At 34.2% G+C, this 26,789-nt stretch overlaps 1 protein-coding gene across 6 annotated transcripts in view; it reads right to left on the reverse strand.

Annotated features, from left to right (window-relative positions):
* Positions 1 to 26,789, reverse strand: part of LOC150103864 (large proline-rich protein BAG6) — a 401,723-nt gene that overhangs the window by 321,669 nt on the left and 53,265 nt on the right. For all 6 annotated transcript variants that reach the window (XM_090396569.1, XM_090396571.1, XM_090396573.1 and 3 more), the window contains one exon: positions 18,117 to 18,158. In XM_090396569.1, coding sequence (XP_090252695.1) covers positions 18,117 to 18,158 — 42 coding nt within the window. The remainder of the gene's footprint in view (positions 1 to 18,116; positions 18,159 to 26,789) is intronic.

The following is a 26,789-nucleotide window of genomic DNA, read 5'->3' on the forward strand; positions in this document are numbered from 1 at the left end:
TTAATGTTCAAAAAAGAAACTTGGCCTGGCAAAAACCTGTTGGATTTCTGCTCAGGACATGGAATGGTTATTACTAACACCATGTTCCAACATAAAAATGTGCACAAATTAACATGGAGAGAAGAGGCAAGGAATAAGAAAAGTCTCATTGACTATGTCATTGTTGATAGCAATGTTTTCTCCCTAGTGCAGGACGCCAGAGTGTACAGAGGATTTGAAATTGGAAGTAATCACTATTTTGTCTTGAGCAGGATAAAATTGAATTTTATATTGAAAAGAATAACATGATGAATAACATAAATACGAGGCTAATCTTCTTGAATGGCAGTCAGTCTCAAGTAGAGTAATGTGGGCAAATATGAGAATGGGGAACTGGACAATGAGACTTATTTGTGCCTATGGTCCCACAGAAGGTTCTACTAAGGTAGAAGTGGAGGAATTTTTTGAGGCTTTAGAAAAAGCAACTGACACAATGAAAAAGGAAAAGTTGGTCCTTGTTGGGGATCTAAATAGCAGAGTAGGAAATGATTGTGACACATACAAAAATATTTTGGGAAATGGGAGAAAAGAGCAAAGCTAATAATAATGGCAAATATCTGTTGGATTTCTGCTCAGGACATGGACTGGTTATTACTAACACCATGTTCCAACATAAAAATGTGCACAAATTCACATGGAGAGAAGAGGCTAGGAATAAGAAAAGTCTCATTGACTATGTTATTGTTGATAGTGATGTTTTCTCCCTGGTGCAGGACACCAGAGTGTACAGAGGATTTGAAATTGGAAGTGATCACTATTTAGTCTTGAGCAGGATAAAATTGAATTTCATATTGAAAAGAATAACATGTAAGAAAGTTTTAAAGCGAATAAAAGTTGAGCAGCTCTCAGATGTGAACTGTAGACTGAAATACAGAAATATTATTGAAAAGAAAATGAAAGAGTTTGAGAACAGAAATCAAACCTTGGAGATTCAGTGGCAAACTCTGAAGGAAACATTGATTGATTCTGCCAGAGAGGCATGTGGTGAGGTTGTGTGCAAGGATAAAAAAATCAGAACTCATTGGTGGACACAGGAAGTTAAAGAGGCAGTGAAGGAAAAGAAGAAAGCATATCAAAAGTTCCTGGCAAATAAGTCAGCTTTTACTCTTACAGAATACAGAGACAAATGTAAGAAAGCTAAACAGTGTGTAAAACTAGCTAAACAAAAGTCATGGGAGGACTTTGGCAAGAATATAGAAAATAAATATCAAGAAGGTGGCAAAATATTCTGGAGGTTGTTGAAGAAGTTTAGGAATGGAGGAAAGAGTGCTGTAAAAGGAATTAGAGATGATAAAGGTGAAATGAAAACAGGAGAAAAAGATATCCTTGAAGTATGGAGTAATTACTTTGAAAAACTGCTAAATGAAACAAGAAGTGATGACAGCACAGTGATAAAAAACACTGACCAGGCATGCAGTCAGGAATACATATCCATACTTGAAGTAGAAAAAGCCATCAAAGGCTTGAAATGTGGAAAGGCAGCAGGAGTAGATGATATTCGACCAGAAATGCTGAAATATGGTGGTATAAAAGTCTTATAGTGGCTGCACTGCATAGTACAGAAAGCCTGGACAGAGGGACGAATTCCCGATGATTGGAGTAGAGCTCTCATAGTACCCACATATAAAAAGGGAAATAAAACTGAATGTGACAATTACAGAGGTATTTCCCTACTGAGTGTTCCTGGCAAGATCTATGCAAGTATACTTGAGAAACGGTTGAGAAGAATTGTGGAAGAAAAGCTTGGTGAAGAACAAGCTGGATTCAGACCAAATAGAGGCTGTCAGGATCAGATCTTCACTTTACGACAAATAGTCGAGAAAGCATGGGAATATAACAAAGATCTGTATTTAAGTTTTGTCGATTTGGAAAAGGCATATGACAAGGTGCCAAGAGAGAAGCTATTCAATACGCTGCAGTTATATGGTGTCAATGGGGCATTATATCAAGCAATACTTAGTCTTTATTTGAGTTGTGAGTCAGCAGTTAGAATTGAAGGAAGTACAGGAAGATGGTTTAATGTTAAATCTGGTGTGAGACAAGGATGTACATTATCCCCTCTGTTATTCATTATCTATATGGATCACATTATGAAGGAATGTGGTATTAAACCTGATATCAAAATTGGAGATGTTAATGTCAGCTCTTTGCTTTATGCAGATGATGTTATACTTCTAAATAAATCCGCTACAAGTCTGCAAGATTCTCTGACTAAACTGAATAGCTGTTGTAATAGATATGGTATGAAGGTCAGCAATAAAAAGACAAAGACAATGAAAATAGGCAGAATCATTGAAAATGTCAACTGTGTTGTGAATGGAGAACCTGTGGAACAAGTAAAACATTTCAGCTACTTAGGCACAATTTTTACTGAAGATGGTAAACTAAATATAGAAATAGACAACAGAATCAGCAAAGCTGGTATCGTGGGAAGTCAACTGAATAAATTCATATGGAATAAGAAAGAAATTAGTCGGAACACTAAATTAGCTGTATACAAGACTGTGTTCAAACCAATTTTAACTTATGGATCTGAGAGCTGGGTCAGAAGTAAAACACTTGACCAAAGACTAGAGACCGCAGATATGAGAGTCCTGAGAAAGATTAGAGGCGTGAACAGATGGCATCAATGGCAATATCATATTAAAAATGAGGATATTAGGAAAGAACTTGACATTGTCAGCATCCAGGAATGCATTAGCAGAGCTAATCTCAGATGGTATGGTCACTTAAATAGAATGGGAGAGGAAAGATTAGCAAAACAAGTGTTCTCTGCCAGGTTGGCAGGAAAACGACCCAGAGGAAGACCAAGATATAGGTGGATTGATATGGTACAAAGTGCCTTAGACGATAGAAATATAAGATCTGATAATGTTGGAGTCTTGACAAGTAACAGACTGATTTGGAGGAAAATTGTAGATAGGAAGTTAGTAGTGATGTAATTTTTTCATGTAGTACTGTCATATCCTGTACACCCCTTGAGGGTACATGGCAGGAATTTGATGATGATGATGAATAACATGTAAGAAAGTTTTAAAGCAAATAAAAGTTGAGCAGCTCTCAGATGTGAACTGTAGACTAAAATACACAAAGATTATTGAAGAAAAAATGAAAGAGTTTGAGAACAGGAACCAAACCTTGGAGATTCAGTGCCAAGCCTTGAAGAAAACCCTGATTGATTCAGCCCGAGACATGTCTGCAGGGATAGAAAAATCAGAACTCCGTGGTGGACACAAGAAGTTAAAGAGGCAGTGAAGGAAAAGGAGAAAGCATATCAAAAATTCCTGGCAAATAAGTCAGCATGTGCTCTGAGAGAATACAGAGACAAATTAAGAAACCTAAACACTGTATAAAACTAGCTAAATAAAAGTCATGGGAGGACTTTGGCAAGAACATAGAAGATAAATCAAGAAGGTTGCAAGATATTCTGGAGGTTGTTGAAGAAGCTTAGAAATGGAGGAAAGAGTGCTGTAAAAGCACACCTTTTACATCACCTTTCATATTACTGCCGTTATAGTATTGTAAAAATAATCATATTAAAAATTCTGAATATTTTTACGTATTAATTATGCTTGTTAGTTTTTGTTTTCATACACGCAGTGTCTGCACTTGTGATGTGCTCGTTATGAAAATGTTATATTAGAAGTAACATGTAAAGAAGTAAAAATATTGAAGTACTTACTAAACTGATTATTTGTATTACTTATAAGAAAGTTTGTTGTATTTTAAAATGTTGAGTTTTGTGTTTGTGAAAGACTTTCTTTAGCGCTGATGGATACAGCGAGTCAGCCATTTTATTGCAGTGCGTAGTTTCTGACTTTTGTGAAGTGCGCATGCTCCTGGAGAGAACTTGATGTGTGATTGACAGCTGACAAGGAAAGCATTGCGTATCCAAGTTACAGTTGTAAACAAGAGAGCGTTCGGAAGTTTTTTATAATCTGGCCGAGATATATTCAAGTTGGAAGGAACTTGATTTTTTGTGTGCGGCAGTCAAAGGAAGTTTTATAATGTATTCCGAAAAGGGAATAGTGAAAATAATAGGTTTCAAGCAGGAATAAGAAATGAATAAAAAGGAAGTCTTGAAACTATAAGTTTTTTTATAATCTGGCCGAGGAATATTCAAGTTGGAAGGAACTTGATTTTTTGTGTGCGGCAGTCAAAAGAATTTTCATAATGTATTCCGAAAAGGGAATAGTGAAAATAATAGGTTTCAAGCAGGAATAAGTAAAGAATAAAAAGGAAATCTTGAAACTGTAAGTTTTTATAAATTGGCCGGTAAATATTCAAGTTAGAAGGAACTTGATATTTTTTTGTGTGTGGCAGTCGGAAGATATTTTATAGTGTATTCCGAAAAGGGAATAGTGGAAATATTAGGTTTCAAGGAGAAATAAGTAATGAATAAAAGGAAATCTTGAAACTTTAAGTTTTTATGGTGAAATAAGTTAAGACTGTCAATTTAGTATTGTGAATGAAAGGAGAACTTGTTGCTTACATTCTAAAGTGAATGTTTTTCTTAGAGAAAATATTGATAAGGAAGTTTTATAAGTATTAAGAATGCCTGAAAGTGAATGTTTAGAAAATATATTGATTAAGAAGATTTATAGGTATTATGGATGCCTGATCTAATGAGTATTGCTACTAAAAGGAAACAAGATTTAGTCAAGAAGACTTTTATGTGTGTTACATTGATTGATGAAAAGGATCCTGAAAATGAAATACAGAGCTGTATAACTTCTGGAAAAGAGCCTTAACAGAAAGAGAAAAAGACTATGAACATTTTTTTGTGATTGTGAAAGAAAAAGTGTTTAGTCTTAAGAGTAAGTTTATATTTTTAAATAAGGCCTTGGATCCATATAATCTGTAGTTATAGTTATGTATTATTACTAGAAATGTATATATATTGTTTTAGTTTTATTAAATGTGTTTATTTTGTACTTGGTATTGAGTCAATGATTAGTTGGATTCTGAAAGAGTGAGTTAAAGTCATTGCACCAATTGGAGTGAACTCTTTGTGCAAATATAATAACATATAGGGACACTCGGAGTCAAAATAAAAATAATTGTTAGTAAAAGAAATTTATATAATATTTCATCTCATAAGTATATAGAGAGAATAATAATATACATAAAGAGGGAAGTATATATAAAAATACACTAAGAAATAACAGTATCCTTGATCTCGTAAATCTTGTATTGGTAATGAAAATTTGTCTAGAGTTCCTAGTATTTCATTTGATAAAAATTCTCCAGTGATAATTTTTATTTCTATAAATCCCAAAACGTGTTCTTTTATAGAAACTGTGCTATTACTAGTGTCTACGAATCGAAGTACTATGCTCATTTGTTCTGTGTGACCAATGTCGGAAGTACAGTCAATAATTATGGAATAATATTTTGTGGCAACAACAGATTCTAAAATTTTCTTTTTTATCGCATTGCCGAAGATGTTTATTATTTCATTTTGAATATCTTTTCCAAGATAATGCACATGTGTATCTTTTATTCTTCGAAGATGTTCATTCATTTTTGGATCAAACTTCGCTAGAAATTCGACAAATTTCAAAAAATTTCCGTTTCCATAAGAAAACAATGTCTCATCTGTTCCACGAAATGATAAATTTTGAATAGCTAATGTCTGAACTAAAGCAAAGAGTCGTTCTAATACTTGCACCCAATGTTTCTACTCATTTCTAATAACTAGCAAGTTCTCTTCATCAATGGTTTTCTCTTCTTTTATTCGAATTTCTAATCTTATGGTAATTTTCAACATGTCTGACTTTTTTCATGCGCAGCTAAAATATAATAAGCATTTTTCCAGTCCCTCAATCCAGAATCAGCAAGGTTAATCTGCCATTGATCAAATAATAAACAGCAGAAGCAAAATGCAGAATCTGTGGATTTTGAGTACAATAACCACAGACGCTGCATTGTCTCGCTGTTAAATAGTCTTCAAGTATAATGAGTCATTGAAAATCTTCTGTTATTGTTATCTTTCGGAAAATCAAAATTATGAATCTGTTCAGGTCCATGAACTAATAGTTGACGTAACTGATTGATATTGAAAAATTTTACAGGACACCAAGTTGCTGGATCATTATAATTTAAATTTGTAAAATCAAATCCTTTTATGATTGGATCTATAGAACAACCAGCTTCGGAATCAACGATACTCATATGATCTGTAGATTTCTCCTTTGATGTTTTTATCCAATTTTTGGTATCTGCAGAATTCTCCAATTCATTAATCGAAACTATAGACGAATTATCCAACGAATAATCTTTAAGATTTTCTTCTTGTATGTGATTACGATCTTCTCGACAAAGATATTTTAAAAATGCACCTTCTTGTTTTTTCAATCTTTCTTCCTTTTCCGCTTTGTTTGCAATATTGAAAACACGATTTCTTTTTATCCATTTTCAAAATCCAGTAATTGAAATATTTATAAATAAAAATAAACTTTTGTTATAATAGATTTAACGGTATTGATATGAACACAGATGGAAAAGATTAACTATTTATTAACTTTTAAGTTAATAAATTTTAAGTTATTTTAAAAGTTAATAAATATTAACTTTTAAAATAACCATTTATTAACTTTTAAGTTAATAAATAGTTATTTTCTTATCCATCTGTGTTCATATCAATACCGTTAAATCTATTACAACAAAAGTTTATTTTTATTTATAAATATTTCAGTTACTGGATTTTGAAAATGGATAAAAATCAATTACAACATGTCTGACGAACACATAAGCCTATCCACGTGTAAAAATAAACTTAATTATAAAAAACATGGACTTAATTATTAAAAAACATGGATTTGTGAATTACTATTCAGTAATTCACAAATAAATTTTTATACATTTACTTAATGAATTTATCAATTATATATACCTTATAATTATATAACTTATCTATCATACATTTATAATCTAATAATTCAACAATATCGTTTTCTATGAACATAATTGACAAATTTCTCAATGCATCTGACTTAACGAATTGTGTAAATATTTTTAACGCGTTTAAGTACAGAAAATGAGAGTTCACCACTAGCATTACAAACAGGCAGTGTCCAGGGCCGCAATTATACTTTTGGAGGTCTGAGGCGCAACATCATTATGAGGCCTCAAAAATAAGCGCTTTTTTTTTAGTTTATTGAAAATAAAAGTCAGTATTTCCATAATAACTAATTTTAATAACACAATACAACATTGCTATACATATATTTGCATTTTAAAAAACATATAAAAATAAATCAGTTCAAATTTAAATTTAAAAAAATCAATAACTAAAAGTTTTTTTTTTTCAGGCTTTGGTTTTAGCAAATATATCTAAAATGATATCATAATTAATCGAGTCTATTACATCTGAATCAATGCATAATAACGATAGGTCACTTGTTTTATTTTGGTGCAAGTTGCTTCTTAAATAATTTTTTACTCATTTCAATGCTGAAAATGAGCATTCAGCACTTGCATTTGAAATAGGCATAGTCAAAAATATTTTTAAAATTGTTTCTACATTTGGAAAAGTAGACCTTAACCCATCATTTATAAATTTGTAATTTTTAATTGAAGAATTTTCTTCCTTCATCATTATTAAAAATTGCTTAACTTCATCAGTCAATTTTTCTGGATGAACATCAGTCCTATAAGTTTCTAAAATTTTATGAATAGTGGTCTTGTACTTGTCTTGATCCATGTCTTTAATGAAAAAAAAAAAAAAAAAAAAAAAGGCCAAACATATCTAATCTGCCGAAATAACTTTTTCTTTCATTAATTTCCAAAATTAGCTTATCGCAAATGACATTAAAAGTGTTCACAGTGAAATTTTCTTCCCCATGTAACAATCTCATTATTAGATTGTGAAACTTCGTCACTCATTTTTTTTTTTTTTGTTGTTTTCTAACTCTTTCCTTTTCATCTTTAGATTTTGTCTCATCTGATAATAAATTTGCGTCTTCATTTAAAGCAGAAAAATTATTTCTTATATCTAAAATAAAACCAACTATTAGCTAAAAACAAATCCATATCGGGATCTTGTAGAGATTTACTAGTAGCATCTATTTGTTGTAAAGTTTTGTCCCACACAACTGTTAAAATTTCTGTTACTGGTTTCTTAAAATGTTCAGCCAATGATGAGCTCACTAATTTAGAAATAGGTTTTTCATGAGGAGATATGGATAGTACAAGTAATGCGTCTTTAATTTCTTTATATCTACGTTTATATCCAAATATATCCAAAATCTTTCTGCGAAAGATTTCAATTACGGTGTTGATTGTTGATTTTGAGAACACTGATTTTGTTTGACAAGCATCATAGTTGCTACAAAAATTCTGAATACCAAAAAAATATTAAAAGGTATGGTAATACTTTTTTAGTATATGGATAAAAGTTTTTTTTTAAAAGAAAAAGAAAATAAAAGAATTTAAATGCAATCCAATTAAGCTTGCTAATCAAGGTAAAAATAGGAACTTCATCAACTCTAAAGTTCAGATATTCTCACTAAAAATAAAAATTTTGAAAATTTTGGTAATAAAAATTGTAGCAAAAATCATTATACTTATGGAATTACAACACAGATCTAAATATAAATATAAAACATTTCAATTTGCAGTAACATGCATAGTATGCCTCTCTGGTTGACAGAATGGTTAATGTATCTGCTTTCCAACCACACAACTTTAGGTGAAAGGTAAATTTTGTCGCCTAATGCGAGACCACCTTACTTACTGGAAGTGTGGGATTCACATAAAAAGCATATAATATATATATAAAAATAAAATAAATTTCGTATGATGATAGTGCATTCCCCCTTTTTACGGGAGTTCACGGCACCATCTAGTCCCCACAAATTTTATCCAGGCTCCAGAACCAGCATAGGCTGACGAATCAGACCTATGGCTGGTTCAGTATTCCTGACTAATCTGTGTGTCCTCAGACCAGTTTCCCTGCTTGCGGGATGAAAAACACCAGATAAACTGGCGGGAAAAACCCTGCTGTCCATGCCCAAGGCCGGCTAGCTTGGCTATGGCTGAGGAAGATCCTTAAGTTCCTCACGTCGTTGACAGGAATCGAACCTAGGACACTCCTTCCCCAGGCATATGGTTGCGAAGCGCAAAGCCACTAGGCTAACTGTGCGGACAATATATACAGGGTGTTCGGGATAAATTTGACAGTTTCGTAAGGAAAAAGAAAATCTTCTTTGTATCTATTAAATTTAATGAATTGACAAAAAAACATTACAGGCAGAGTTAATTACAATACTATCAACAAGATTTACTCAAAATAACCACCATTAGCATCGATCACAGCTTCAATTCTGCTTCGGAACCTCGAACAAGCTGATGCTACAGTCTCCCTGGGAAGGGCCGCAAAAACTGTTTTAATTTTATCCATTAACTGGGCTTTTGTATTACTGGAAGTGCGATTGGTGTCTTTTTCAACTGCGCCCCATACAAAATAATCCATGGGGTTAAGGTCTGGGGAGTTTGGAGGCCAAACATTTGGACTGGTGAAGTCGTAGAAATTTTCAGACAACCATTTTTGACTTTTCCCAGAGGTGTGGCAACGGGCCGAATCCTGCTGCCATACATACGGCCTACCATTGGCTACCCTTGTTATCCAGGGCTTGACTACAGTTAGCAACTCCACGAACAAAGCCCGAATTCCAATGCCAGGGTTCTTCAACACCTGTTCCTGCAGATTTGCGAGGAATTCTGCTGTACGAACGCAATCAGATCGTCTGCTAGGGATCTCTCTTCTTGCTACATCCTCGTAGTCACCATTGCAAGTCTCTAGTTCATGCCTGATTGTTTTTACTGTATTCAGGGAGCATTGGGCAGCAGTCGTAATATCCTTATTTTGATGGCGGGCACGAATCATCATGATACAAGTTATTCTCTTCCATGATTCAGGTGGGTTCCAGCTATCCATCCTTTCTGACATCTTGTATATGAATGAAGAAGGGTCCAAACTTTTAAATGAAGAGAAGTGTGTGTTAATACATGTAACTTACGGAAAAATATAATTAATTATAAATATGTCAAATTTATCCCGAACACCCTGTATATATATATATATATATATATATATATATATATATATAACTCCAGATTTGATTCTTTTAATTTGCAGTAATAAGCATAATTCCAGCTTTAGTTAAAACGTAGAGACAATGAATAGTAACGATAACTTGCTATGGTCGCTGACATCCACTTTTTACTTGACATTTTATCCTAAAATAACTAGAATCTTGATGCACAAAAAAAATGAACTGAAAAATCATTTAATTTATAAATAATAATAAACTTGAAAATCAAATGCTCTGTTTATGTGATATAGAAACTGCTCTTACCCAACTAATTAATACAAATAGCAGCAGCACATAAAAAAACCTCCGTTGTCTCAGGAACGTGTTTCAAAATGATCGCAAGTTCAATACTCAGCTATCTGTTCTTTCTTAACAGGATTCTGGGAAATCACAGGGTGAAATATTCTTAAGAATGTTATGGATTAAACTGACCATATATTTAATCTCTGGATTAAACTGCTGAATCACTCACTCAATGGTTAGTCAATACAAGTCAAACATTTACTAAGAGTAAATTTCCAGAGAAGGAGATTGGAATTTAGTAATATTGATAAGAACAATAGACCAGGTAGTTCAGAAGCAAAAACCATCTGTGACAAATGAAACTAGTTTATTTAATTAAAAACACAAAAATACAACCAATTTATTAAATATATATTTATAGTTCATAATTAAAAGGACTCTAATAATAATAATAGATTTCTACAGATGTGTCTCATCTTGTTTTAGTATTATCAAAATTATCAAATTATTCTGAAGCATTATGAATTTTGCTATTTTATTATTATGCCGCTAATATTTCTGCAAATGCAGCACTTTTTACAACAAAACTGGCGAAGTTATGTTGAATATATCTGTTCACAAATATGCTCAAAATCCCTTTGACCTAATAAAAACGTAGAATGCTGATGAAACTTCATCAGCATTCTATCTGTTAAAATGCAATTACCCCCCCCCCCTCCGTTAACAGATTATTGTCTTTATGTGCACTGTATTACTTCGAATTTCTTTACTGTCTTGCGATATTTGACCCTTTTTTGCTGCACAATTTATTTATTGTCTCTCTTCCCAAATAAAAACGAATTTCACATGTGCGAAAATAAATAATCAAAATGTGTGTTTGCATTGGAAATATTATGTCAAATATTTATATTTTTTAAATAACATTTATTGAAATAAAAATGACATTTTGCTTTCTTTCCTTAAAAATAAAATTATATGAGTCACACATTTCAATTTTAGGAACGTTTTTTTTTAATGAACAACAAATGATGATTTAAAAATAATGATTTAAACATTACTTGGGATTCTGATTCCGATTGCGAGTCTTTTTAATATCAAAAATTTATATCCAATGGTATTTTATCAGAGATTCTTCACCTTTGTCTTTTGCTTAAAACTGCAACAGTACAATTACTTTGGAAAAATAACGAATTCAAACAAAAAGAAAGTGTACATATGTTATCTAGCAGTATTTTTTTCATGTGTCTGTGGGGGGGGGTTATAATTTTGGGAGGGGGTTAGCCATTAAAGGCAAATTAATTCTGTTATGAAAATTTTGGAAATAAAATTTCATTTTGACGCATGCACCTAAACGTTTCGAAGGATAAAGTGTAGGGAAAATATCGCTACTTCAAAACTGCTGCATAATACCAAAAATATGTACATAACAGTTGACTTCATAACTGCCATTTATTTCGATTTGTAGGGAGTAATTGGGTATTACGTATGATTCTCTACAAAACAAAATTTAAAAGCGCGAACCATCGCACAATTTGTGAACTAACCTTTGAACTAAGATTATGAATAAAAAAGAAAACTTAATTAGGAACAGACGGAGGCTGTATTCATTTTTAGATTCAGATTTTCATGAATTTATAAAATAATTGTTTGACAAAAAATAATTATCTTCAATCAAGTTCTGGGAGAATTTTAAAATGTATTGGTGATTAAAATAATTAGTCAAAAAATTGATAGTGACATTGATCTTCCAAAGTGATACAATATGAAGGGAAGAAAGTATGAAAGGATTTCTTATTTTGCGCTGGCATTAAAAACTATAATTATACGATAAAAACAAGCAACAAAATGAATATAACTCATAGGTATTTAGTCTGATATAACTTAGATTCCGGTTACCGAGCAAACAGCAAGCAACTGCGTTTCTTGCTGTAGGCAACTGAACATAGCTAATACGGCAAGTAATTTAGTTAAGTGTTCTTTTCAGCGTGAAGGATTATTGCCCCTTCTAATGGACATGACTGTCAAACTACACTTCTTATTCATGTTCTTTCAGCTGGTGGACAGAATATTATCCAGGTTTGCTGGACGTGTATATAAGTCCAGTAAAGAAATGGTACGCTTACATATATGAATTTTATGGAATACAGGAGTTCCTGTTAGTGTTATATGTGGCAAAATCTGGCACCCCGAAGTCTTGGCACCCATAGGCCTAGGTTCGCCTAATGATAAAAACCGGCCCTAGTTCTGAGAAAGATTAGTAAAGTGGACAGATAGCAATGGCAGTATCATAAAAAAATAAAGATATTAGGAAAGATCTTGCCATTGTTAGCATTCAAGAATGTGTTAGTAAAGCTAATCTCGGATAGTAAGGAAAGTTTAGAAAAACAAAGATCCATAGGATCAAGATGTAAATGGATTGATACAGTAAAAAGTGCCTTAAAAGACAGCAATATAAGATCCCATAATATTGCAGTCTTGACAGATAACAGATTAATTTAGAAGAAAATTATTGATCGGAAGTTAGCAACCATGTAATTTTTTGTGTGGTACTATCATAATTATCCTGCACACCCCCTGAGGATATATATTAGGAATTTTTTGATGATAGTGGCACAAGGACACACGTTACTGTAGTACATAGTGTGTTGTGAAGTAAATACAGTATTCCTACAACATGGTTTCGCTCTAACATCATTCGAGAATTGAGGAAATCCCCATACAACATGGGACGTGATGAGAGCTTTTAAGAGCAAGCACCATCTCATTCGATATTTTTCATTCGGGCGTGTATGTCGTGTCAGATTTGCATACAGAATTTTAGAATTTATTAGAATTTTAAATGCATTTTGTTCGTGGAGTATTAAACATATTTTAAGACTTTCACTGTTTTCTTCTTTGTACTATTCTTTGTATGTATTATTGAACCTTTTTTAAAGAAGTCTTAAATATTTCTTTTTTGTAGTAAATTAATTTGTAGCCCTGAACAATGTCTGCCAGAAGTAAAAAAATACCTCTTAAAAATATTTCATCTCACTAGAATTAAAAATACAGATTTTGAATTGTTTTAAAAGGGGGGAAAAGTATCATATGTTGCAAAAACCTTGGATTTAAATGAAGCAACAATCCAGACCATACAAAAAATTGAACTGAAAATTAGAGCTTCTGTTGCTGCAGGTTGTTCTATCTCCACGAATATGACAGCTCGTCCCAGAGCACCAGTACTTGAAAAAATGGAAAAAGCTCTTAGTATTTGGATTGATGACTGCCTAAAAAAATGGATCCCACTGGACACCAATTTATTAAACATAAAACTTTAAAAACTGACAACTATTTAAAAGAAAATGGAGAATCTGCTATTAACCCCGACTTTGTTGCGCAAAGGTTGGTTCCGCCGTTTTACAACATGCTTTTTCATTACAAAACAAAAATACAAGGGGAAAGCGCATCAGCTGATAATGAAGCTGCCAAAACTTATCCAAAGGAATTGCAAAAAAATTATTGAACAGGGTGGATATACAACACATCAGGTTTTTAATGCTGACAAGATGAGCCAGTGGTGGAAAAAAATACCCAACAGAACATTTATTTCAAAAAATGAAAAAGTTGCACCAGGTTTTAAAGCATCATAAAGACCATTACTGTGCAGTAACGCTTCAGGCAATCACATGGTAAAACCCGTGCTAGTTTATAAATCCCTCAATCCTTGTGCAATGAAAAACCTAAATAAGAGTGCTTTACTGGTATACTGGACTGCAAATAAGAAAGCTTGGGTAACTACTGACTTATTTAAAAAATGGTTTCTAAACTGTTTTGTACCAAGTGTGGAAAACTAATTAAAGCAGAAAAATTTTGATTTTAAAGTTCTACTGATATTGGATAATGCACCCAGCCATCCGAAAGATGTAAATCACCCAAACGTCAAAATAATTTTCTTACCACCAAATACAAGTTCATTACTTCAACCGTTAGATCAGGGAATTATAGCTACATTTAAAACTAACTATATCAGGAAATCGTTGCGATGTGTTTTGAATAAAGTCAACGAGGAATCTATCGAAGTCACGGAGGCATGGAAACTTTTTACAATTTTGGACTGTGTTAATCTCATAACTTCATCCATCAAAGAAATAAAATCAACAATGTTAAATGCCTGTGGAAAAATATATGGCCAGAGTTGGTTCAAAGCAAAAATCTAATCGAGCCAGCACAAAACAGAATGGATGCAATAATAGAACTTGCTAAGTCTCTATGGAGGAGAATTTGACAATGTGAATGTTGAAGATATTCGAGAATTACTGGTGGAAGAAGAAGAGACTGATGAAGCAAATTTGGTGGAAATGGCATCTAGGATAAACCAAATTAATTCAGAAGACAATAAGCACAGATGGAAACGATGAAGTTAAACATTTTACCCTAAAAAAGCATAAAGAAAGGCCTAGATTTAACCAAACAATTGGAGTTATATTTTCTAAATGAAGATCCTTCTACCGAAAGAAGCACAAAATTTAAGAGAGAACTTCAAGTGCTTAGCTCCATACAACAAAATTTATAAAGATCTCTCAGCTAAAAGCAAACAATCGAAAATAATAGTTTTTTGCAAAAATTAGAGCATAGAATTCAAGATGCTGCTGAAGAAAGCTCAGAAGATGAGGATATTTTGCCAGAAAGAGATGCCTTCGTTTAATGGTGCTTAGTAGTGATGATGAAGAAAACATTATGTAATTATGTAACATTATGTAAATGTTATGCAATAATATTAATATGTAATACTTTTGATCAATTATTGTTTTAATAAACATACATTTCTCTGAGTTATAAAAAGAAAATAGTATAGTTTTTTTAACTTTTGGAATCTAATCCTGTTTTTTGTACTAGTTCTTTGTTTCATATAACATGAATTCGCATAACACGGCAATTTTTAGGAACCTAACAACATTGTTATACGGGGAGGGGTTACTTGTATATAAGAAGATAAATGAGTAAAGAAAATGTATGCACAAAAGTTTATTATCTATAATGCAGTATCTACATAAACAAATTTATAATCAAATTTTTTTGAATAAATTAATGTTTCAAAAATCTAAAAAGCTCATGCAATCTGTCCACGGTTTTATACCACCTGGCCAGATAAGTAAAAATGTAATTTCTCTCGTGTTAAGCTTGCACTCCACCAGAACATGATTTATGGTAAGACGGATGTTACATTTTCCACACATGCATGGGTCATCAGCCCTTAATAAACAAGAATGTGCGAGATGACTGTGACCTATGCAGAGTCTAGCAAAAGCAACTTCCTCTCTTCTGTTCCTATCATTGACTAGACTGCTAGTGCTTAATTTCAGGCTTAACCTCATACAATTTGTTTGTCAGTGCTTCCTGCCAGGAGGATTGCCATTGGGCAACTAACTGATATTATAAACTGTGTGTAGTCAATATAAGGAACTGTCAAACAGTATGTCGAGAAAGCAAGCTGATCAAGGAGCTGCATCTGCAATGTTATTTCCCTTAATTCCAATGTGACTGAGAATCCAACATACGAACATCAAAATTAGAGTTAAAGCACCTAACCAAGCACTACATGTGGATTATACACTTGAGAGGAGATAGCCTGTAAAGAATTCAAAAGGTCTGTATACATTATATATTTTTGTTAAGAGTTTTCTTTGATATGCGCAAGTGCAAGCTGAATGGCATGCAACTTATATTGGTGGGATTATGCTTGAAGCAACTGACAAGGCTAGATATTTTGGAGTTGTCACAGATAGAAAGTTGAAGTTCAAAGGTTACATAGCAAAAATTGCAAATACAATTCAGAGGATAATTGCAATGTTAAATGAACACTGACATGTAAGAATAGGGAAGTCATTTTTGCTCTTTACAAGGCTGCCTTGATGTGATCATACTTGAACTATTGTGCATAGATTTGGCCTCCTGAGTTCTGGAAAGGCTGCAAAGAAGAGTTTACAAAGATGAATCAGAATTATGAGTGTAGATTATGAGGACAGATTGAGAGTATGTGGACTGCAGATACTAGTAGGCAAGAGAAAGAGAAGTTATATGATAGAAGTCTATAAGCTTCTGAGAGGGTGTTATAGAATAATAGTTGAAATTTTTCATTATATAGACGGTGGGAAGAGGACAAGTGGGCATCCATGGAAGTTAAGTTTGAGTGTGGTTAAGAAAAATATGAAGCTAGTTTTTCTCTCACAAAACAATGGGTGTGAGTGGAACAGTTTGCCTGTTGAATATTGAGTGCAGTTAAGTATTAAATTTTGAGAGCATCTGGCATGAACAGCTGGTGTGAATGATCTATGGCCTCCTTGATGATCATGATGATGATAAACCTAGTTTTTTTTTAAAAAAATGTAGCTTTCTACATAATTTCAATCATTATAAAAATTGCAGGCCTTAACTGCAATTTGCACTTCAAGTTGCACTGTGACATGGACGTTTATGCATGCCCTTAGGGTATATGACTTTCGCTATTTATTTAGAGACTTGAATTAGTTTTTGTTTAGATAGTAATTCAAATTTTGGAGTATTATTTTTTACATCGATTTGCCTGGAATTGAAGTCAGTGAAATTGGTCTATAACTTCCTGGTTGGTCTTGAGGTTTGTTAGGCTTTTCGAGCTTTTCCTCATTTTAAGCTATTGTTGTATGGGCGAAGTAGTAAATCTAGGGTTAGGGAAGGAAGATGCTTGATCATAATTCCTTGTATGTTATCTGGTCCACATATTTATATCTAGTCTCTCCAAGGCATCTCTCAATTCAGAGATTGAGAATGGATCCCATAATAATTTGTTTTTATATTTTGGGGAATTTGCAGTGTTTTTCTGTTGTTAAGCCTGTTTTGATATTTGATGGTCTTTGCTTATATCTTTGCTTATGTGATCTCCCTGTCTCCAATTTTGATATTTCCATCCGGGTCTTTTAGAATGTTAGTCTCACTTGCCTTTGGTTTTGGAAGGTCTCTTTGTAAATTAGCAGTCAGTTTTCAAAGTTTGGTATCTGAAGTGTTTGGATTTGAGTTGTGGCAAAATTCTCACCACCTAGTTCTTTGTAATATATTATATTTTTGTTTAATTACAGCATTTGCCTTGTACTTGATCCTGGTTTCTGGAGAGCTTCTAATTTGTAAGATATTAAATAATTTATTTCTTTTAGTTATTGTTGCAATCATTGGCCATGATCTCAACTACTGAAAACAACTAAGGATGATCTAACTGCTTCCAATGAAAGAGCAAGAGAAGGGATAGGATCACTCCTAGTCCAATACAACTGTACTTGAAAGCTTCACATTTTATTAACGATAATGTGAAATTAATGGCTCCATAAGAGTTATTAATCATACTAGTGATTTACTCATCCAAACCTGCAAACAAATAAATTTCTGACAAGGGATTAGTCTGGCATTTGATCTGATTGTTCCAAAAAAAAACTCTCCAGGAGTCTAAGTTGTCATGTAAATCACTGTGTAATTACCACCTCAGTAAATGAATATAATGACTCCTACAGCATTATCTTTACCCTCCCCCCATCCCCATTATTCAATTTTTCTTAGCTACTGACAGTTGAGTCACATAAAACTTACTGCATGTAGATTTTAGATGTTTTACGCAGAAGTGTTATATTGCAGCCATAGATACAAAATTATTTTATTGAACACCAGCTGCTTCAATATTTTATTTAATAATAATACTGCTCACAAATAAGGAAATGACTATACATAGCTTACCAAAGATGGAGCTATTTCATCTTTGAATTCTTTTACAGTTATCTAAAGACAAAGAAAATGACAAGTGTTAAAAATATCTTTAAACAAATAAATTAATACATAAATCAGTACAAATAAATTAATACATAAATCAGTACAGATAAATTAATACATAAATCAGTACAAATAAATTAATACATTAACAAGCCTTTAAGACAGTGGAACATTTGCACTGAGAAAACCTGCCATACAAAAATCACTAAATAAAGAACAGGACAGAAGTGAGTCAAATATAAACTCATATGTGAAAAATATTTTAGAGCTCAGGAAACTGAATGTTCTAAAAAGAGAGATAAGTGGTCTTGTGAAATTCACCATGCTTACAAAAGAGCTGAAGTAGTTTTGGGAAAGGAGTGGAATGGGAATAAATAAATAATATTCCATATTATCAGTCTCTCTCTCTCTCTCTTTAATGACTCAAAAATTTTTTCTATTTTCCCATTTTTGCAACTACAGGCACAAATAATCATGAAGTTTCTCATTTTGAAATGCAATCTAATTGTACTACCTGAAATGGCCTAATAATCAAGAGTTTGTTTAGCTATAGCAGCTTTTCTCAATCTTTTTATACTGGAGGAACCCTTGAAATAATTTCCAGGTCTCAGGGAATCCCTGCATAAAAATTATTATATTTTTATAATAATATCCCACATTGCCCACAGAATGCATGAGTCTGGTTGCTTTAATGGCACTGTGCACAGCCAACATTCATGTGTTTATCAGTAGAGAGAGTTGTCTAGCTGTACTGATTAACATACAATGGGGAGATTATGAGACCGTGTAGCTGTAATAGCACTTCACAAGGTTGGAATGCAGTCACCTGTTATTTTCAATACACTAAAAACACTCGTTTATATATCAGACTATTAACTGTTATAACAATAAAGAAGACATATCTGACTGCCAAAGAACATGTCAACCACACTGCATTAGTAAGCAACAGCTTATGAAGGCTGTGAAGGCACATCTCTGCAGTAATTCTGTGAGAACGCAGCAAGTGATGTTGCAAGAGATTAATGTTTCGCAGAGAACAATATCACATGTAATAACTGATGACATGGGGTAGTGAGAGCCTACTGTCATTCTACTGGACACTTCCTAACACCACAACTATGTAGAAGAGAGTGATAAAATCAAAGGCACTTCCCTGGCAGTATGAGAACAACAGACACAGATACCCTCTTCACAGATGAGAAGATTTTCACCATTTAAGAGTCATTTAAGTGCAAAAACGATCGGGTATATGTCCAGATGGTTGTACAGTTCATGCCGTAGCACCCAGGATTCAGAAAGGTCATCACCCTGTGTCAGTGATGGTTTGGTGTGTGGGGAGGGGATGTATCAGGGAGTATCCAAGTTGCATTTCTATGAGAAAGAAGTCAAGACCTCCACCAAAAGTGTATCAAGACCATGTTAGAATTTGTGGTACAGCTCCCGAACAACATACAACAGTGGTTAGAGGTGAATGTGCCCAACCACATATCACAATCTGATTGGCCATCTAAAGGTCCTGATCTGATTCCTTGGACTTCAGATTATGTTGGGGTTCGAAAGAGAGAGAAGACTGCAAGAAACAACACCCCAGCAAGATAGCCTGAACATAGATTTGGAGCAAGCAGTGGAAGCATTTCAGTTAGATGCTGTGTATACTGCCATTGATATGTGGCCTCACAGACATCAGGTGCATGTGAAGACTAAACGGGGGACATTACAAACACTGAGTGCTGCTATATGCACATTATACACATCGGTTTGTTTGTATGTGCTGAAAGATGTAAATCATTTACAGCTTTCAGCTCATACAATGTGCTAAAAGCTGATTGTATGCTTTTTAATGATAAAGTTTTATGCATTATTCAAATTGTAACAGTATTTATGGCTAAACTGCGTAATGCATTATTTATACAATGTTCATTTTTTTTTCTTTTCCAATCATGACTTCTCATGGAACCCTGAGCCGAAATATTGGAAATATATATTAAAGTTTATTTAATTTACATTCTAGTGTACGTTGTGAATTCCTTAAGTTAATTAATAAGCATGCATAATCAACGTATAAGCCTTTCTACGAGAATTACTATCAAGTTCCATGGAGATTCCATCGCATGCAAGGCCTGCCAATACGGTAAAATGAAGCTGAAGTTAACAAGACAACTTAATCGTCTGACCGTCCTAAAAAGCTGCCAGGATAATCAGGTAATCCCAAATTGTGTGAAATTTAAGCACCATTTACTTTCACAAAAGGCTCTCCGAATTTATAACCGCACCAGCTATGTTTTGCTACGGGAACAAATTGCCGGCACACAAGTTCTCTTAGCTGACGCAAACAAAGCTATTCGGGTGCTTGAAGAAAAGCTTTCTAACACGTTAAATCACGAGCTTTGGTCAATTTTATATAACGTCTCGTGCTGCGGAGATAAAGAATTTGAGAAAATACGATGTCGACATACCAAGAAATTTGAGAAGTTAAAAAAGAACTTGACCTCCAAAACTTCCAACCAACACTGTAGTCAACCTTTCTTCAGTCACTTTGAAGCCTGCGGAACTCATCGCTGTTTCACATGGCCACAACTTCGCCATTGCTCCCAGAAAAATACCGGAAGAGGATATAATGATCCAGATTGAACACAGGATCCGCCACCTTCCGAACCGCATCGCTAACAATATTAGACTGGATGTAGCTTGTGTTCTCACCAAAGTAGGACCATCAAAAACCAACTTATCCAATAGTGAATATAAAGCTCTGCAAGAAATGAAGAAAAACAAAGAAATATTAATCACCAAAGCGGATAAGGGAAACGCCACCGTAGTACTCAACCATGCGGATTACACAGGTAAGCTTAATGCTATATTGGGCTACTTACCTCCCCATTGAATACAATCCCGTCAACTCACAAATCAGAAAACTCCATAGGCTCCTTAAGAAGGTCACTTCTTGGCATGTAGAGGTTATTAACAAATTAAAACCGTTTAACTCTATACCCCCCCCCCCTCCTGTATATATGGACTCCTGAAAATACATAAAGAAAATGTGCCATTACGTCCCATACTGGTTGGCACTGATTCCCCCACATACAAATTAGCTAAACATTTGGCCAAAGCACTCACACACTATACTGGCAACGCACCATCGCACATAAAAAACTCAGCCCACTCCAAAGCCAGCATAGAAAACCTTACACTCCAAAATACTGACATAATGGTCAGTTTTGACATCTCCTCCATATTCACAAATGTCCCACTCAAAACCTTAGAGCTAATCCAGGCTAAATTTCCTCCCGATATCTCCGTCCTATTTAAATTCACAATGAACTCAGGCTATTTCGTTTGGCAGGGAAAATTCTACACACATACAGGAGACAGCCATGGGGGGGGGGGTGTTCACCACTCTCCCCACCCTTGGCCAACTTTTATATGGAGACTTTTGAAGAGAAAGCCTTAAACTCTGCCCCACAAAAAACAACCATATGGCTTTGCTACGTTGGTGATGTGTTCGCTATTTGGCCACATGGCTCTGATACACTCCTCCTTAACACACTTAAACAATCAAGTTCACCCTGGAAAAAGAGGAAGACAACAGCCCACCTTTCCTAGACACACTAGTCACCTGCCAGCCTGATGGAACCTTTCTCTGTTTATAGAAAACCCACTCATACAGGCAGATTCACTAACAATCACCCCCCCCCACACAACAATATGGAGTTATTAAGACACTATACAACAGGGCTAAACTAATCTGTTCAAATGACAATGCCCTAACCACTGAACTAAATCACATTCTCAACACTTTCAACACTTTCTTAGCCAATGGCTATCTCCCCCAAAAAATTCAAAAAATATTGAAACTAGTAAACCACAACAAGGATTACTCAAAATCCATCACCATTCCCTATGTCCGAGGCACCTCGGAAAAAATTACCAAAATCTCAAAAAACATGACTTGACCTCTTGTTACAGACCATATAGAAAATTGGCATCCCTTATCTGCTCCACTAAAGACCAACCACTTCCCCTAGACCTACCCGGTGTATACCAGGACCCTTGCAGCTGTAAGCTGTCCTACTTTGAACAAACAGGCAGGGCAGCGAATATCAGAATTTCAGAACACAAGGACTACATCGGTTTCCACTAGTATAGCCACTCTGATCTTGCAGACCATGCTCGGGATACACCCACAGAATACGGTTGAACAAAGCCACAATAATACACTGCAGCAAGTTCAAATTTGAAAGACTTTTCATGGAATCAGCCTTAGCCCTAAGAAACATGCCAAACTTCAACAAATTTGGTTGCATGAGACTGCCACAAATTTGGGAGACTTACATCAGGAGACCTTCAGCCCAATGGCAAAGAATACCTACATAGCCCATAGGGGGCACCATCCATCAGGAATTTTAGGAGAAACAATAGCTTCCTCGCTTCGTTCCTCATTTACTTTGTGTAATGTCTGCGTGCACGTGTCTTTATTTTTAAGTTCCTTTGAAGATGGCAACATGATGGTGCCGAAATATTGGAAATATATATTAAAGTTTATTTAATTTATATTCTAGTGTACATTATTAATTAACTTAAGGAATTCACAATCAATAATAAGAATGAGATTTAATTACTTAGATTCATTTGAAAAGCCTCTAAAATCATTTGCACAATATGGAAGAATGTGCTTCCAAACGGCTCGCATATTGCTAGCAGTAATTTCATTCGACTCTGCGACTTTATAACCTGGCTGAGATTTCTCTGATTTGGTTAGAAAAGTCTTGGAAGGTATTCACTTCCAAAAAAGGCCAGGTTCGTCGACATTAAATATTTGTTGATACTGGTGAGATCTTTCTGAGCAATAAATACAAAATGTTATATTCAGGCAATAATAATCAAGGAAAAGAAGGAGTATTCAACACCATAGTATTCAACACTAAATACGAGGCTGATCTTGAATGGTAGGCAGTCTCAAGTAGAGTGATGTGGGCAAATATGAGAATGGGAAATTGGACAATGAGACTTATTTGTGCCTATGGTCCCACAGAAGGCTCTACTAAGGTAGAAGTGAAGGAATTTTTTGAAGCCTTAGAGAAAGCAACTGACATAATGAAAAAGTTGGTCCTTGTTAAGGATCTAAATAGCTGAGTGGAAAATGATTGTCAGAAATACAAAAAAGTTTTGGGAAAATTTGGAGAAAAGAGCAAAGCTAATAATAATGGCAAATGCCTGTTGGATTGTTCCAACATAAAAATGTGCACAAATTCACATGGAGAGAAGAAGCAAGGAATAAGAAAAGTCTCATTGACTATGTTATTGTTGACAGTGATGTTTTCTCCATGGTGCAGGACACTAGAGGATTTGAAATTGGAAGTGATCACTATTTAGTCTTGAGTAGGATAAAATTCAATTTCATATTGAAAAGAATAACATGTAAGAAAGTTTTAAAGTGAATAAAAGTTGACCTGCCCATCTCCATTTTAATTTTAAAAGCTCTTCCCCTATATCCAACACTTGTTTCTTTTCTTATATCTTCATTCCTTATTATCTTGCAGTTTGATGTTCAGCACGGCTCTCTCTATTCTGCACTCAATTTTTCTCGTATTTGTTTGTCCTGTATTTGTTTGGTCATTGGCCATGTCTCTGATCCATATGTTATAATGGATGCATTGGTTGAAAGGTCTGGCTCTATTTTATTTTACTACACAGGAATTTTTTCAGTTTGACAAGTCTAACTGAATTCTCATTTTTATTTCTTCATAAATGCTTAATGTAAGGGTTCTACCAAGGTATACATATTCTTGTACTTGCTCTATTTTTTTATTATCTACTGTTATCTGGTTTCCTTCAATTTGTCATTATTTAGTTTTTTCATAGTTTATGTATCATCCTACTTTATTTGATACTGTGTTTAATTTATTCATCATTTTTTCTAGTTCTCTTTCGTTGTTTGCTATTACTACAATATCAAAAGCATATAAATGATTCAGTTTTTACCATTAATATGAATCTCTTTGTCACTCCAATCTAGGAAAATTCCTTACACCTCCATATGAGACTGGCTAACCCAACTTCAGCTGAAATATGATAAAGGCTCTTTGCATCGTAGATAGGATTCAAGCCCAAGTCTTTCCAAACAAATTGCATTGCTGATAGCCACTGAGCTACTAAGGTTTGTGACAAAAATATTCCGGAAACTACTGAATGGGAGAGAGGAGGATTGTAGAAATGAAGGAAATGACACTTTTTAAGTGCCCTTTCAAAAAGCATCACAGAAATTCAAACAGACATATTAATTATTATATCATCATCAAATTCCTGCCATGTACCCTCAAGCGGTGTACAGGATATGATAGTACTACATGAAAAATTTACATCATTACTAACTTCCTATCTACAATTTTCCTCCAAATCAGTCTGTTACTTGTCAAGAATCAAACATTACCAGATCTTATATTTCTATTGTCTAAGGACCTTCGTACCGTATCAATCCACCTATATCTTGGTCTTACTCGGGGTCGCTTTTCTGCCAACATGGCAGAGAACACTTGTTTTGCTAATCGTTCCTCGCCCATTCTGTTTAAGACGATATCACCTGAGATTAACTCTGCTAACGCATTCCTGGATGCTGACAATGTCAAGTTCTTTCCTAATATCATCTTTTTAATTGATGTTGCCATCTGTTCATGCCTCTAAGCTTTCTCAGGACTCTCATATCAGCGGTCTCGAGTTTTTGGTCAAGTGTTTTACTTCTGACCCACCTCTCAGATCCATAAGTTAAAACTGGTTTGAACACTGTCTTGTATACAGCGAATTTAGTGTTCTAACTAATTTCTCTCTTATTCCATATGAATTTCTTCAATTGACTTCCTACCATACCATCTTTGTTTGTCTATTTCCATATTTAATTTACCATCGTCACTAAAAATCGTGATTAAGTAGCTGAAATGTTTACTTGTTCCACAGGTTCTCAATTCACAAGACAGTTGACATTTTCAATGATTCTGCCTATTTCCATTGTCTTTGTATTGCTGACCTTCATACCATATCTATTACAACAGTTATTCAATTTAGTCAGGGAAACTTGTGGCAGATTTATTTAGAAGTATAACATCATCCGCATAAAGCAAAGAGCTGACATTAACATCTCCAATTTTGATATCATGTTTAATACCACTTTCCTTCATAATGTGATCCATATAGATAATGAATAACAGAGGGGATAATGTACATCCTTGTTTCACACCAGATTTAACATTAAACCATCTTCCTGTACTTCCTTCAATTCTAACTGCTCACTTACAACTCAAATAAAGACTAAGTATTGCTTGATATAATGCCCCATGACATCATATAACTGTAGCGTATTGAATGGCTTCTTTCTTGGCACCTTGTCATATGCATTTTCCAAATCGACAAAACCGAAATACAGATCTTTGTTATATTCCCACGATTTCTCCACTATTTGTCGTATTCCAACGATTTCTCCACTATTTCTCCACTTCCTGTACTTCCTTTAATTCTAACTGCTCACTTACAACTCAAACAAAGACTAAGTATTGCTTGATATAATGCCCCATGACATCATATAACTGTAGCGTATTGAATGGCTTCTTTCTTGGCACTTTGTCATATGCCTTTTCCAAATTGACAAAACCGAAATACAGATCTTTGTTATATTCCCACGATTTCTCCACTATTTGTCGTAAAGTGAAGATCTGATCCTGACAGCCTCTATTTGACCTGAATCCAGCTTGTTCTTTACCAAGCTTTTCTTCCACAATTCTTATCAACCGTTTCTCAAGTATATTTGCATATATCTTGCTACGAACACTCAATAGGGATATATCTCTGTAATTCTCACATTCAGTTTTATTTCCCTTTTTTATATATAGGTACTATTAGAGCTCTACTCCAATCACTGGGAATGCATCCCTCTGTCCAGGCATTCTGAACTATGCAGTGCAGCCACTGTAAGACTTTTATACCACCATACTTCAGCATTTCTGGTCGAATATCATCTACTCCTGCTGCCTTTACATATTTCAAGCCTTTGATGGCTTTTTCTACTTCAAGTATGGATATGTATTCCTGAGTGCATGCCTGGTCAGTGTTTTTTTTATCACTGTGCTGTCATCACTGCTTGTTTTATTTAGCAAATTTTCAAAGTAATTACTCCATACTAAAAGGATATCTTTTTCTCCCATTTTCATTTCACCTTTATCATCTCTAACTCCTTTTACAGCACTCTTTCCTCCATTCCTAAGCTTCTTCAACAACCTCCAGAATATTTTGCCACCTTCTTGATATTTATTTTCTATGTTCTTGCCAAAGTCCTCCCATTACTTTTGTTTAGCTAGTTTTACACACTGTTTAGCTTTCTTACATTTGTCTCTGTATTCTCTAAGAGCACAAGCTGACTTCCTTGCCAGGAACTTTTGATATGCTTTCTTCTTTTCCTTCACTGGCTCTTTAACTTCTTGTGTCCACCATGGAGTTCTTATTTTTCTATCCTTGCAGACAACCTCACCACATGCCTCTCTAGCTGAATCAATCAGGGTTTTCTTCAAGGTTTTCCACTGAATCTCCGAGATTTGATTCCTGTTCTCAAACTCGTTCATTGTTTCTTCAATAATCTTTGTATATTTTAGTCTACAG

Source organism: Typopeltis vanoorti, chromosome 8 (genome assembly GCF_054136105.1).
Source record: "Typopeltis vanoorti isolate ZY-2024b chromosome 8, IOZ_Tvanoo_1.0, whole genome shotgun sequence".
Taxonomy (NCBI): domain Eukaryota; kingdom Metazoa; phylum Arthropoda; class Arachnida; order Uropygi; family Thelyphonidae; genus Typopeltis; species Typopeltis vanoorti.